Raw genomic sequence first — 14,254 nt, forward strand, 5'->3', positions numbered from 1 at the left:
AACTCCTGGGCTCAAGTGATCCTTCTGTCTCAGCCTCCCAAGTAGCTGGGACTACAGGCATGAGCCACCATGCCCGGCTAATTTTTTCTATATATATTAGTTGGCCAATTAGTTTCTTTCTATTTATAGTAGAGACGGGGTCTCGCTCTTGCTCAGGCTGGTTTCGAACTCCCGACCTCGAGCAATCCGCCCGCCTCGGCCTCCCAGAGAGCTAGGATTACAGGCGTGAGCCACCGCGCCCGGCCCAACCTCTTCATTCTTGAGCACAGAAAAATCAGTAGACAGGTTACATACCTTTCAGGCAAAAGTCAGAGGATTCATTGTCTAAATAAATTGGATGCACCATCTATAATAAACAAAGACAGCTAGTGTACAGTTGGTATTCCAAGAATAGTCTTCCACATTCTGAACTTTAGTTATCTCCAAGCTTAATTGCCAGCTTTTTGTCTGCTCACCCTAAAGCAGTTGTATAAAACAAAAGATTTTCAACTTACCATTCTGTATTCAGCCAAACTGTTAAGTTTGTGGGTAGAATAAAAACATCTGCAGATATGCTGAAAGTTGAAAATACATCTCCATGCCCTGTCTCTTAGGAAGTTAGCTGAGGGAGTGCATCAGAGGAATGAGGGAATAATCAAAAAATAGAGAGGCATGGGATCCAGGGGATCCAAGATTTAATCCAGGAGAGTATTGAAGAGAAGTCCCAAGATTACAATGAATAGCAGACCTAGAGAGCAATCAGTCCAGACTGGAGTGAAAGAACAGGAGACCTTGAGTAAGGATGATCTGAGAGACATCAGCAAGATGCAGACTAGGAAGCTGCAGACCCTTGTTACCCCATGGAGACACTGAGTTAACAATGTGCGGACCAGAATATCAGTGAGAACTCTAGAGATGAGTTAAGGAGATAACAGTGCCAATCCAATGCATAACCAAGAAAGTGCTCTATTAAAAGTAGTAGGAGGCCGGGCGCGGTGGCTCACACCTGTAATCCTAGCTCTCTGGGAGGCTGAGGCGGGCGGATTGCTCGAGGTTAGGAGTTCGAAACCAGCCTGAGCGAGACCTTTCTAAAAATAGAAAGAAATTAATTGACCAACTAAAATATATATAGGCCGGGTGCGGTGGCTCACGCCTGTAATCCTAGCACTCTGGGAGGCCGAGGTGGGCAGATTGCTCGGGGTCAGGAGTTTGAAAACACCCTGAGCAAGAGCCAGACCCCGTCTCTACTATAAGTAGAAAGAAATTAATTGGCCAACTAATATATACATAGAAAAAATTAGTCGGGCATAGTGGTGCATGCCTGTAGTCCCAGCTACTTGGGAGGCTGAGGCAGGAGGATTGCTTTAGCCCAGGAGTTTGAGGTTGCTGTGAGCTAGGCTGACACCACGGTGTTCACTCTAGCCTGGGCAACAAAGTGAGACTCTGTCTCAAAAAAAAAAACATTATTCCCTGTAGGGTACTGGTGAAGACAAGTAGTGGTAGAGAGTGGTGTCAGTAGGTTTTCATAGCAAGTCTAGCACAAGTATTATACTTGATTTTTTTTTAAAGTATCCATTATTAAGAATTAGAGAAAAATACACATGTTCAGAAGACAAAGATATCTTAGTGTCACCTCCCCCCAAAAAAGAAAGAAATGATATGTGCTTAGAATGGTTATATGTTTCCTGCTGACTGAACCATATCTTGGTCCATGAGTTTATGTTCCCAGAAAATAGACCTACCCCCTGGAGTTTGAAAGTTCCCACATAGTCCAGAAACAGTTTGGTGCCTTCCTATTCTGTGACGTTTCAAAGGCTGAGCTCCTGAGTCTTCTAGTAAAGGGAAACCAACAAATTGTGCATGCCTGCCAGCTATGTGACAGGTAAGGTCTGTCTTTGCTAAGGTCAGAATTATCCCCATGAGACTCAGAGGAGTTCAGTAAGAGAAATAAGGGATGGAGCTAGGTTTAAAACAAACAACAAAAATGTTAAACCTGTGTTCCACCAAAGCCCGTGCTCTTTACCTGTGTCAGTTGGGAGCGTTTCACCCATGACAGAACACCCAACTCAGACCTGCCTCAACAATAAGGACGTGTCAGCTCACGTCACTGGAAGTCCAGCAGTAAGGCGGGCATCATGGTCGTTGATCCAGCGGCTCAGCAGAGTCGTTAAAGAGCCAGCTTCTCTCTCTGTTCTGCTCTCTAAGTTTGGGGTTTATCCTAGGTTTGTAGGTTCACTGAGAGAGACTGACTTCCCACGGCTGTCTCTAGATCAAAAGGTCTGTAATCCTAGAGACTCCGGCAGACCTCTGGTTACATCTTAGCTGTCAAGAAATTCTAATTATCTGCAGATGCCTACTCTTTTGAGTAAAATATTTTTAATCCTTAGAAACCAAAACCAAAATGGTTTCTCAGACCTTACAGGATGTCATTCTTTTAGCAGTTGCCCTACTTGTCCTCTCTCGTAATGACCTAGGCTACCTGCTCTCTCCCAGGAGCCTCTATTTTAGGTACAGACACATCTGCTGACTCATGGCCTTCTCTTGGACTCAGTATTTAAGAGTTCCTAGTGCTTGCTATCATTCAGGGGACTGAAAAGACTGACTTCTCATTCATCTTCCCACAGGGGCAGACTCTGCCTGGCCGGGTCCTTTTCCTGCGTTACGTAGTGCAGACCCTGGAAGACGACTTCCAGCAGACCCTGAGGCGGCAGCGGCAGCACCTGCAGCAGTCCATCGCAAACACCGTGCTGTCCTGCGACAGGCAGCCCCACAATGTCAGGTACCCAGCCACCTGAGCCCTGGGATGACCGGAGGTGGTAGGTGTAGGTAGAGGTGGGCAGCTGCTGAAGGCTGGAGAATACCTGGTGGACAAGGTTTTCTAGTCACTAGATAGTATAACAAGGATAGTAATTAAAACTACAGATAATGGAAAAAGAAACCCTCTCTGCACCAACAATATGGCAGGCGCCAAAGCTTGAGTGATTTTTCTTTTAATGCCGTTGACTTCCTTTGGTCTATTTAAGTATTGTCCAAACAACCTTGTGAGGTCTAAGGGAGAAACTCCCTGTAAAACTTTTGTGGCTTTTATTTACCTAGATTTATTTTCATCCCCCTGATGAACTCAGTATGAATCCCATTTGTCAGTACTAGTTTATGAAAAGTAATATTATGCTAATAGGTCATGTGGCTGACAGTAAGGTACAATAGATAGTAGGCATGTGTTCTTTTTTCCTAGAATTAGGGTCAGAGTTTCTGGAAGCCTCAGAATATGGAACTACTGTATGCTTATACCAAGGGGGTGGGGAATGATTTCTAGGATGGGGATCTCAGGCTGGAATTTTTCTCTTGGGTCTACAGATGGTCCCCGACTTAAAAAGGTTTGACTTAAAATTGTTCAGTTTGGTAATTGTGCAAAAGCAATATGCATTCCATAGAAACAGAGCACCAGGTGCCCACGCAGCCATTCTGTCTTTCACTTTCGGTGCAGTATTCATGAATTACACGAAATAGTCAACAAAAAGTCAACACTTTATTATAAAATAGGCTTTGTATTAGATGATTTTACCCAACTGCAGGCTATTGTAAGTATTTTGAGCATATTTAAGGTAAGCTAGGCTAAGCTATGGTGTTCAGTAGGGTAAGTGTATTAAATGTATTTTCAACTTATGATGGGTTTATGAGGATATAACACCCCTCGCCTTTTTGGAAATTGTTCTCCACTAGAACAGTGTACCCACATCTCCTTATTTAGAGCAGTCTTGAAACTCTTCTACTCTTATTTACTTTCCCACATGTTCTTATATATTTGCTGAGAATATTTTTCGCAGGCCAGTGTGGGATATTGACTATCATAACTCTTCCGTTAGAAAAGGAAGACATTTCATTCTGTTTAGGGCACTGGTCAGGTTTTCCCCCATTAGTTTGCATGCCCATATCCATTTTCCTATATGTGGCATTTTACCTAAAGTTTAAATGTCAATAATTATAGAAGTAGAAAAATCAGTAAGTAGAGAATCTACAAGGAACACGGGACAGTTGGTTTTAAAGTGGAAAATGGTAATTTAAATAATGAGAGCAATTCTAGCGACCATGGTGCTTTGTGAGCCTGGCTTCAGAGCGAGTGGCAGTGGGAGACATGGCCGCCGTTCTCGTAAATGCTTTCATTTTCATCCCTCAGAGTGTGAGGTCTCACCATGCAGAGTGATTCTCAGGGTTAAAGACAGGCACGGAGAGCTGTATTTATAGCCTCTAAATGCAAGCCAGGTCCTCAATCAATGAAAAAAAAATCGTTTGTTCTAGCTGTAGGGAAAATGAACTGTCTTTGCTTCATTAAGAGATGAGCAATAGATTGAAGTGGTGATTACATCGATGTATGCACATACTTCATCTAAACTCATCATACAAAACCTTGGCAATTTATTGTATGTAAACTATACATCAAAGAGGATTTTTTTAAAAAGATGCTAAGTGAGTCTCTGTATGACCCCTTCTTAAGGGATTTTCTCTTCTTTATTTTACTTTATTTTATTGTATTTTATTTTATTTTGAGACAGAGTCTCATTTTGTTGCCCAGGCTAGAGTGAGTGCCGTGGCGTCAGCCTAGCTCACAGCAACCTCAAACTCCTGGGCTCAAGCAATCCTTCTGCCTCAGCCTCCCTAGTAGCTGGGACTACAGGCATGCGCCACCATGCCTGGCTAATTTTTTCTCTATATATTAGTTGGCCAATTAATTTCTTTCTATTTATAGTAAAGACGGGGACTCGCTCCTGCTCAGGCTGGTTTCGAACTCCTGACCTTGAGCAATCCGCCCGCCTCGGCCTTCCAGAGTGCTGGGATTACAGGTGTGAGCCACCGCGTGCAGCCTCTTCTTTATTTCATTTTTAACTATACGTACAAAGAGTAATCTATGTTTGTCTGCCTGTTTTTTCAAAAAAAGAAAGAAAGAAAAAAAAAATTAAAAATAAAAAGAAATAAATAAAAAAATTTAAAGAAACAAAAAAACAAAGAGTAAACTAGTTATACAAGATTTAAGAAATACACCTGTCTCCAGGTCCCCTCCGCTGCATTTCCCTTTCCCACCTCTTTAATTGATTCTTTTGATATTCACCTCCACATGGTGAATAACATGTGTGTGTCTCTACCTCTTGATTTCCCTTGTTAGCCATTATCCACTGACTTCCTGCGTGAAAGGTCAGGAGTTAGCTTTCTCCTCTCCACCTCCCCCATCACACACACATTTCCCAGCTCCTGTACCATTAATATAGTTACAGCTTTTTTTTTTTTTAAAGACAGTCATTCTGTCACCCAGGCTGAAGTACAGTGGCACGGTGACAGCTAACTGTAGATCCACCTCCTAGGCTCAAGTTTTCCTCCTGCCTCAGCCTGTAGCTGGGACTGCAGGCACGCACCACCACATTCAGCTGATTTTGCAGTGTTGCCCAGGCAACACTGGCATCCGCGGCGGTTCCGTGGTGTAATGGTTAGCACTCTGGCCTCTGAACTGCTGGCATCAAGCAGTCCTCCTGCCTTGGCCTCCCAAAGTGATGGGATTATAAGCATGAGCCACTGTGCCCAGCCCATAATTTTTTTAAATGAATATTCAAAGTTTCTATTACTTTGACTATGTAGACTACTCAGAATTTAGCCAAGTACTATGATACTTTTCCTTTATTCATACCTTCTTATTTTCCCTAGAGTTAATAATTGTCCTATTTTTAGTTTTCTTGCTTTCTTTGTGCAAATCAGAGGTCAGCCCCAATTTTATTCTCTTCCAGTGTTGTTCATTGTAAGTGTGAGAGTTCCCTTTACTCCTTTCCACTGTTGGATGACTGACTTGTCCTATGGCTTTCTCTTTCTTGGCGTTTACTCCCTTGTGTTAAAGAATCAGTCTCATGGCCGGGCGCGGTGGCTCACGCCTGTCATCCTAGCACTCTGGGAGGCCGAGGCAGGCGGATGGCTCGAGGTCAGGAGTTCGAAACCAGCCTGAGCAAGAGCGAGACCCCGTCTCTACTATAAATAGAAAGAAATTAGCTGGACAACTAATATACATAGAAAAAATAAGCCGGGTACGATGGTGCATGCCTGTAGTCCCAGCTACTCGGGAGGCTGAGGCAGGAGGATCGCTTGAGCCCAGGAGTTTGAGGTTGCTGTGAGCGAGGCTGACGCCACGGCACTCACTCTAGCCTGGGCAACAGAGTGAGACTCTGTCTCAAAAAAAAAAAAAAAAGAAAAAGAATCAGTCTCTACTAGCTTTCTAAGAAAGATATATAGGAAGCAACATTTTTGAGATCTTGAAATAACTTTTCTACGAAACACTGAAGGAAATCTTTCATTGTCTTCTAGCTCCCAGAACTGCTGTAAAGATGTCAGAAGCTATTTTGATTACTTATTCTTTAAATGTGCCCTGATGTTTTCCTCTGGAAGTTGGCAAAACCGTCTTTTTGCCCAGTGGACTTGTTGAAGGTCTATATTCACCCATTGTGTTAGGCTTTCAGTAGGCCATTTCAGTCTGGGAAAATACCCTTCATATCTCTTGATATCTGGTAAATAGAGTTTTTCGTTTTTGTTACTGTGTTTCTGATTTCCTAGAGCTTTTATTTTATTTTTTTCCTGTGTTCCTTGTTGAAATTAAAAAATAGTATTTTGTTCTTGTTTTCTTCTTTCCTGGATCTATGTCATCTCATATTTTTGATGATTTTCATTTTTATTTGTTTTCTAATTCTCTGCATAATATCTGTTTTCTCCATGTTGTGCTTTTTTTTTTTCTATTTTGGTCTCTATCTCTTATGTTTGAAGGTTTCCACAGATGTCTGGTAAACCTTGGTAGTCTATCCGTGTATAAAGGCGAGAGACTCATAAGAGCCTCTGAGGGCATGGGAGGACTTGTCGTTTCTGCACTTCCCTGCAGGTAGAACTAGTTTTCCATTTCTTTTTTTTTTCCCTTTCTCTTCTTTTTTTGAGACACAGTCTCACTCTCTTGCCCAGGCTAGAGTGCCATGGCGTCAGCCTAGCTCACAGCAACCTCAAACTCCTGGGCTCAAGCAATCCTGCTGCCTCAGCCTCCCAAGTAGCTGGGACTACAGGCATGCGCCACCATGCCTGGCTAATACACACATATACATATATATATACACACACATATACATATATACATATATATACACACACACATATACACATATACATATATATACACACATATATATGTATATGTGTATATGTGTGTGTGTATATATGTATATGTGTGTATATATATATATGTATATGTTGGCCAATTAATTTTTCTATTTTTTTTTTTATAGTAGAGATGGGGTCTCACTCAGGCTGGTTTTGAACTCCTGACCTTGAGCAATCCACCCATCTCAGCCTCCCAGAGTGCTAGGATTACAGGCATGAGCCACTGCGCCCTGCCAAAGTATACATTTTAATTTTAGTTTCTTTTATCTTAAAAGACATCATGTTGCATGCAATCTATTGAGAACTTCATTTTTCACTTAATATTTTAAAGTACTAAGATTTGTCCATATTGTTGTCTGTCAGAGCACATTCGTTTTGACTACTATGTAACATTAGAATATTACATAGTAATATTACCATATTACATTCCTGAGTATACTTCATTTGCCTTCCTCCTTCTAAGATTCCACTGCTGTTGTCTCCTCTCCTCCCCTTCCCTATAGATATTTTTTAAAAGTATTTACTGTAATATTAGTGGGGTTTTAGGAGGGAACAAAATTAGATATGTGTATTCAATCCACCATTTTTACCTGGGTTACCTAAGTGATCATCAGAAGTAATTTTGACTCTATGAGATGTTCTTACCCCACCAACTTTTAGAGACTGAGCCCTGTATGAAGTATGACTCCGCTGCACATACTCTAAACCTTACCGGCCGGGCGCGGTGGCTCACATCTGTAATCCTAGCACTCTGGGAGGCCGAGGCAGGCGCATCCCTCGAGGTCGGGAGTTTGAAACCAGCCTGAGCAAGACCCCATCTCTACCAAAAGTGGAAGGAAATTAATTGACCAACTAAAAATATATATATATAAAAAAAATTAGCCGGGCATGGTGGCTCATGCCTGTGGTCCCAGCTGCTCGGGAGGCTGAGGCAGAAGGATCACTTGAGCCCAGGAGATTGAGGTTGCTGTGAGCTAGGCTGATGCCACGGCACTCACTCTAGCCTGAGCAACAAAGTAAAGGAAAAAAAGATATATATATATATTAAAAAGATAATAAAAAATAAACCTTAGTTATGAGAATTAACAGGTGACACCTAATAACAGAGAGTCAGCAAGGACTTCTGTGGCCATCCAAGCCCGACTTTCCACCTAGCCAGGAAGTCACAGATAGTGCTCTCTGACCTTGGAGTCACCTTTCAATAATTATAACAGAAAGAAGAATGTTGATATTTTAGTTATCTTTTTAGCCTTGCTGTAATTATATGTGGGGTTTCATTAGATTTAAATATTGAAAATAACCCAAGGGCCCCCTTTGTTTTGCCTTTAGGGAAATCTAGGGATCTGGAAGCTCGGATGAAGGCTGTAGTCCAGAACATCATAAATACGACAGAAGTTTAAGCCTCTTCTTTCGTTTTTTTTTTTTTTTTTCTTCTTCTTTTTTTTCCTTCCCAGGGGAAAAAAAAAAGAATAAACCTTTTCCTTCTTACCCTTTTTTGATTGCAGGGATGTTATCAAGTGGCTGGTCAAAGCAGTGACTACAGATGGATTAACTCAGCCCCCAAACGGGAATCAAACTTCTTCAGGAACAGGAGTGTTGAAGGCCACCAGTAGCCACCCTGCTTCCCAGCCTAACCTGACAAAGAACACCAATCAGCTGTAAGGGGCAAGCAGAAGCTGTCTTTCCTGGGCTATTGGGATTTAGGGTTTCAGAGAGCAGTACCACTTCCTAAGAGTTGCTTCCCTCAAATTAACAAGATCTTGTAACACAGGCTGATTCCTATTAAAGACTTAGTTTAACCAAACGCTACATTCTAATTCCAAAGTAGACCAAAGCAGGTGCTTTCACCCCTAGAGGAATAGGACTCCACAAAGTGAGCACAGCGTCACAAAGCAGAAGTGAAGAAAAAGCTAAAGGACACTGCACTTCCTTTCCTGGATTCTAAGAGACAATAAAAGGGTACAGCTACTCACCCCTTGAGGTAGCCACTGACACAGAGGGGTGGTGGGTAGCGGTGCCAGCAGCCTCAAGTCCTCAAGGACGGCGTTTATCTGCCCTGGTCCTGGGAGGGAAACAGTTCACCCTGCAGCTTCCAGCGGGTCAAGGCAGATGTCATTGCCCCAGACGGCACCGGAGAGAGTTCATGGCATTTCTTTTATGGAGTTAAGAGTGGTCTTGGCTTTTTTTTTTTTTTTTTGGAAATGCCAGGATTTTAGAGGCTGCAGCTGCCCTTGTACAAGTGACTTGGTTAGTATTCCATGCTAATCATATATGCTGTTAAAAACCAGTCCCACTTGACATTTCAAATATAGCATTTGTGCATGAATTCACAGTATTATATTATAGTCTGATTGTACGTGCCTGATTTATAAAGCCTACAGATTTCAGCTAATTTAGGAGATAATATTTTATCTAAAGGGGGAATGTTTTTGAACAATGAAGCATTTTCTTAGAGAAGGCCCTTAAAAGTGAGGTTATCTCAGAGGCACCATATACAAACCCAAGAGGGAGGCAGGTACTGTTCCTTCAATGGAAGCTACTCTCATAATAATAATCATAATAAATTTATTATAAGTAAATATTAGCAGAAATAACAATAGGCCCCCTAAAAGTCAATTTTATCATGATCTTATCAACAATAGCAATAGTTGCTACCATTTGTCATTAAGGAGTGCCTGTTGCCAGACAGTTTACACGTGGCTCACAACTTTATGAAATACTTGATATTCTTCCCCTGTTTTATAGATGAGAACACTTAGACTCAAGTTAGTAACTTGTCTGAGGTTGAACAGCTTATCATTGCAGAGCCGGAATCTGATGCCCAAGACCCTAGTCTGGCCCACCTGTTGTCACTAGCTGCACATTTTCTACAAACAAAGCCCTTCCTTCCATCACAAATAATACGAGTTAGAAAAGGCTGATGCCAAGCCAGCCTCACCCTTCTGAGGGGTTTCCCGGATTCCTACGTCAGGAGTGGCCACATCATGCTGGGTCTCTCCCACGTAGGCTGAATGGGAGAGAAGGTCAGGCCCCACCAGCAGAAGTTCTGAGACTGAACTTGGAAACTATTGTAAAGGAAACAGCAACAAGAAAAAAACTATATGGCAAAAATACATATTTTCTCCTGTATCAAAAAAAATTGAAATAATTTTTAGTCACTCTGGACCTGCTTCATCGTCTATAAAATAGGGAAGTTATAGTTCAGATGATCCTTAAAGTTCTCTAGATCCTTAAGATTGTGAGTTTTTGAATTTAAAAGCAGCTTGCTTTTGCAGCTCAGCCCCAGGTTCTGAGAGGTTCAGATAGTATGATCTGGCAAAAGGGATTCAGGTAGGTGAAACCGCTAAACGAAAGCATGCTGATGGCTTGAGTAGTTCTCCCTGACCTTGTGTGTGCGTTACCAGATCCGTTAGTAATCTCTATTCTTGATGTACACTGGCGGGGACCCCCTCCTAGCCAGAGGGTGGCTCCTTGCAAGACCCTCCCACCCACCTGTGTCCTGTGTTCTGGACTCAGGATTGTGTGCCAGCTTCAGAGGATGCTATCCATAGCCGTGGAGGTGGACAGGACCCCCACCTGCAGCTCCAATAAAATTGCTGAGATGATGTTTGGATTTGTGCTGGACATTCCTGAGAGGAGTCAGAGGTGAGTATTAGGGTTTTTTTTTGGGGGGGGGGGAAACCTTTAAGAAGTCATTTTTCTTAAATTAACTTTTCTATCTGGCCTGCCTGCTGGTAACAGAATTTCACAAGAGAAAATTACAAGCTAAAAAAAAAAAAAAAGAAAATTTCTAACTAGTTAAAATAGAAAGAAAGCAGTATTGGGATTGTTCCTGTCTCTTTGACTTTTTGAAGGAAGGAGGTTCTCTCAACTAATTGTTGTTATTTGCAACTAAGGCATAATTTCTTGGGAAGAGGCAGGATACCCCAAACGGAGCATAAATTTCCCTACCATACCCATTTCACTAAAGACTTACTCACCCTTCAAGATCCAGCTGTTAAGCACTACCACCTTCTCTGATCTTCATCCACAGGCCTGGCATATGTGTTCGCTGAATGCTTGGCAGATGAATGAAATAGACATGTCCGATATTAGGGGAAGGAGAGGTGACCCACTGAAGACACCTGGATCTGTAGAATGAGCCCAGATAGTAAGAACAAGGAATCCAGTTTCTCTAAGCATAAATTAGTAAAGTATTTTATTAGGAGGAGATAAAGAAATAGATTTTTGGGTTATGACCAATGATTCCTTCCTTGAACCAGTAACTTTAAAATCCAGAGGAAGAAAAATAAATTGGAATTGCTGATAAGGTGAATAACTGTGAGAAAGCTATTGTAGAGTGGCAACACTTGGGAAATGATGGTGTGTATTTGTCTTCAGGGCACCTCCATCAGCTAAATGCTGCTTCCCATCGGTGTCCCTAGGCTCCCAGCTTGCAACCAAGACTGCTCTTGTGCAGCCCTGGTTTCTTCTATTAAAGAAAATGCCATGCCACAGAGCACTGTCATCGGACTTAATTAAAACACCCTGCTGATATTCAGACAAACATTTACTGAGTTCCTACAGTGTGTCGACCGTTGTCACATTAATTACATCATTTATTTTCATGAAACCTTATACTGTTATCCCATTTAATGAATAAGAAAAACACTCAGGTGAAGTTAACTAGCCTAAGGTTGTGCAGCTAATCAGATTCAGAATCCAGATTTAAATCTAGGGCTACTTAATCCCAAATTCAGTATTCAAAGGAGGCAGTATGAGAGTGGGCGCAGTGGCTCACACCTATAATCCATCCTAGCACTCTGGGAGGCCAAGGCGGGAGTATCGTTTGACCTCAGGAGTTCGAGACCAGCCTGAGCAAGAGCAAGACCCCGTCTCTACTAAAAGAGATAGAAAGATTAACTGGGCATCATGGCACATGCCTGTAGTCCCAGCTACTTGGGAGGCTGAGACAGGAAGATTGCTTGAGCCCAGGAGTTTGAGGTTGCTGTGAGCTAGGCTGACGCCACTGCACCTCTGCCTGGGCAACAGAGTGAGAGGACAACACTTTAGGCCCAGGCATAAAAATTGGAAGAGAAAATATAATTTCAAATAAAAGATTATTGAACAGGAAAATTGTCATGTCAGAGTAATAGGCCAAATGCAAAGTAGAAATTACACTTTAAAAGAACTTGAGGAATATCTTGCAAATGTAAGAATGTGGAGTTCTTTGCATGAAAGAAGAAAATTTTTCAGAGAAAGATATAAAAGGATTTTTAAAACACATTAAAGAGATGAAATGGATTTTTAAGAATATTTAAGATATCTTAAAACTTTTGAATAGTAAGAAACAAAAGTTTTAAATATTCATTTTTCTTTTTGAACTTTGTTTTACTCAAATTTATGTGTCTGGTGGAAAAACAAAGGTAAGGGTAAAAAAGAAAAAATGAATACTTTTCTTATTTATCAATTTTATAAGTGACAGCGGCAAAGGGAGTCTCCTATTTTCCCACATGTTGCAAAACTGCAGACGGGCAGGATGTTGTAGAAGAAAGAACCCTTTGGTTGGGGGCCAGCTCCGTTGCTTGTTGACTAGGCAAGTCATGCTGTTCTTCCTCGCTGTCATCTCCTTACCTGCTCCCAAGCTAATCTACCTCCCGAAGTGCTATGACTCCCAAACTTGTCCAGGACCACCAAAAAGCCAAAACCTTCTGACAGTCCAGAGATGCAGCCTGTGTCTGAGATTCACAGACTTTTATTGGACACTAACATAGCTTTTAGAACAACGTGTTTGATTCACCTTCTTAGAGCCTAGCTCCAATTTGGTCACTCCCCTGCTCAGAAGCTTTTGAAAGTGCTTCAGCCCCCCTTTGCTGATGAAACTGGCTAGAGTGGCAAAGTCGAGGACAAGAGTCCCTCTGGAACTCAGAAGGCCCAGACTCTGAAATTTAAGAAGCCACAATGCCACAGTTGTATATTTTTTTACATCTTTATGTCTGCTCATGTTTTTCTCTTTGTTGAAATGCCTCCTGCCTCAAGCCGTCTTTGCTCCTCCTAGACGGGGCCTCCCGGTCACCAGTGCTGCCTGCTCCACAGGAAGGCCACTTCCAGTCCCCTGACCAAATGCGCCCTCTCCTCTGTGTATCTCTGGAGCACTGCCAGTGCCTCGCACACATGTACATTTGCCCTGCACTTCACATTTACGTCCCCATTCATACCTCTTGCCCCTGTTCAACTATCGGCTTCTTGAGTACCCTCTTTTGTTTATCTTAATATTCCTTATTGTGCCAAATAGTATCTGGTACATTTTGGCATTCAGAAATATTTATTCTCATGATCAATTCTCATAGTTGTAGTGGGAAGTAATGTCTTTTTAATGTATCCTAAAATTGTCTTTTTCAAATGTCAAAGACTTTTTCCTCCTCCTGGCAGTTGTTAATTCATGAACAAATTCGTTTCTGCCCTGTCTACGAGCTTTGTGACTCTGTAGGACTCCACTGACTTCCTTCCTTAGCCGTCTTTTTTTAGGGTAAATGTGAGAACGTTCAGGGTGAATTGGGTGTGTGTTCTTTGAAATACAGTGGTGACGGTTAACTCCGTCTTCCTCTTCACACAGAGAGATGTTCTTTACTACCATGGAGAGCCACCTTCTGCGCTGCAAAGTGCTAGAAATCATATTCCTGCACAGCTGCGAGACGCCCACGCGCTTGCCCTTGTCTCTGGCCCAGGCCCTCTACTTTCTGAACAACTCCACGTCTCTGCTCAAGTGTCAGGTACGTTGTTTCCTGCCTCCATTCCAGGCCTCGACCCCCTTTCCTTCCCCCGACTCTCTGCCCATGGAATCTTAGCTTGAAACACAGCTGTTTGAGCATTATGTAAACATGAATTAAAAACCGTGCGAAAAGTTTAACTGGGGAAGACGTTTATCATCCATTGCTTTTCCTGTTTCTGCAGTCGGATAAAACGCAGTGGCAGACTTGGGACGAGCTGGTTGAGCATCTGCAGTTTCTGCTGTCTAGTTATCAACATGTTCTAAGAGGTAAGGAGCACTTGTGCACAAATAGGCATTGTCGGAGGTCTCCCAAAGGACATTCTTATGAATAACAGTTATGCAAGGGAA

At 42.2% G+C, this 14,254-nt stretch overlaps 1 protein-coding gene across 4 annotated transcripts in view; it reads left to right on the plus strand.

The window, feature by feature from the left end:
• Positions 1-14,254, plus strand: part of SIMC1 (SUMO interacting motifs containing 1) — a 41,439-nt gene that overhangs the window by 22,361 nt on the left and 4,824 nt on the right. For all 4 annotated transcript variants that reach the window (XR_012915308.1, XM_075998451.1, XM_075998449.1 and 1 more), the window contains 5 exons: positions 2,604-2,758; positions 8,661-8,813; positions 10,672-10,800; positions 13,751-13,907; positions 14,089-14,173. Coding sequence is in view for 3 of the 4 variants with exons in the window: in XM_075998451.1 (XP_075854566.1) it covers positions 2,604-2,758; positions 8,661-8,813; positions 10,672-10,800; positions 13,751-13,907; positions 14,089-14,173 (679 nt within the window). In the remaining variant the exon portion in view is untranslated. The remainder of the gene's footprint in view (positions 1-2,603; positions 2,759-8,660; positions 8,814-10,671; positions 10,801-13,750; positions 13,908-14,088; positions 14,174-14,254) is intronic.

This window comes from Microcebus murinus, chromosome 28 (genome assembly GCF_040939455.1).
Source record: "Microcebus murinus isolate Inina chromosome 28, M.murinus_Inina_mat1.0, whole genome shotgun sequence".
In the NCBI taxonomy this organism is placed as follows: Eukaryota; Metazoa; Chordata; class Mammalia; order Primates; family Cheirogaleidae; genus Microcebus; species Microcebus murinus.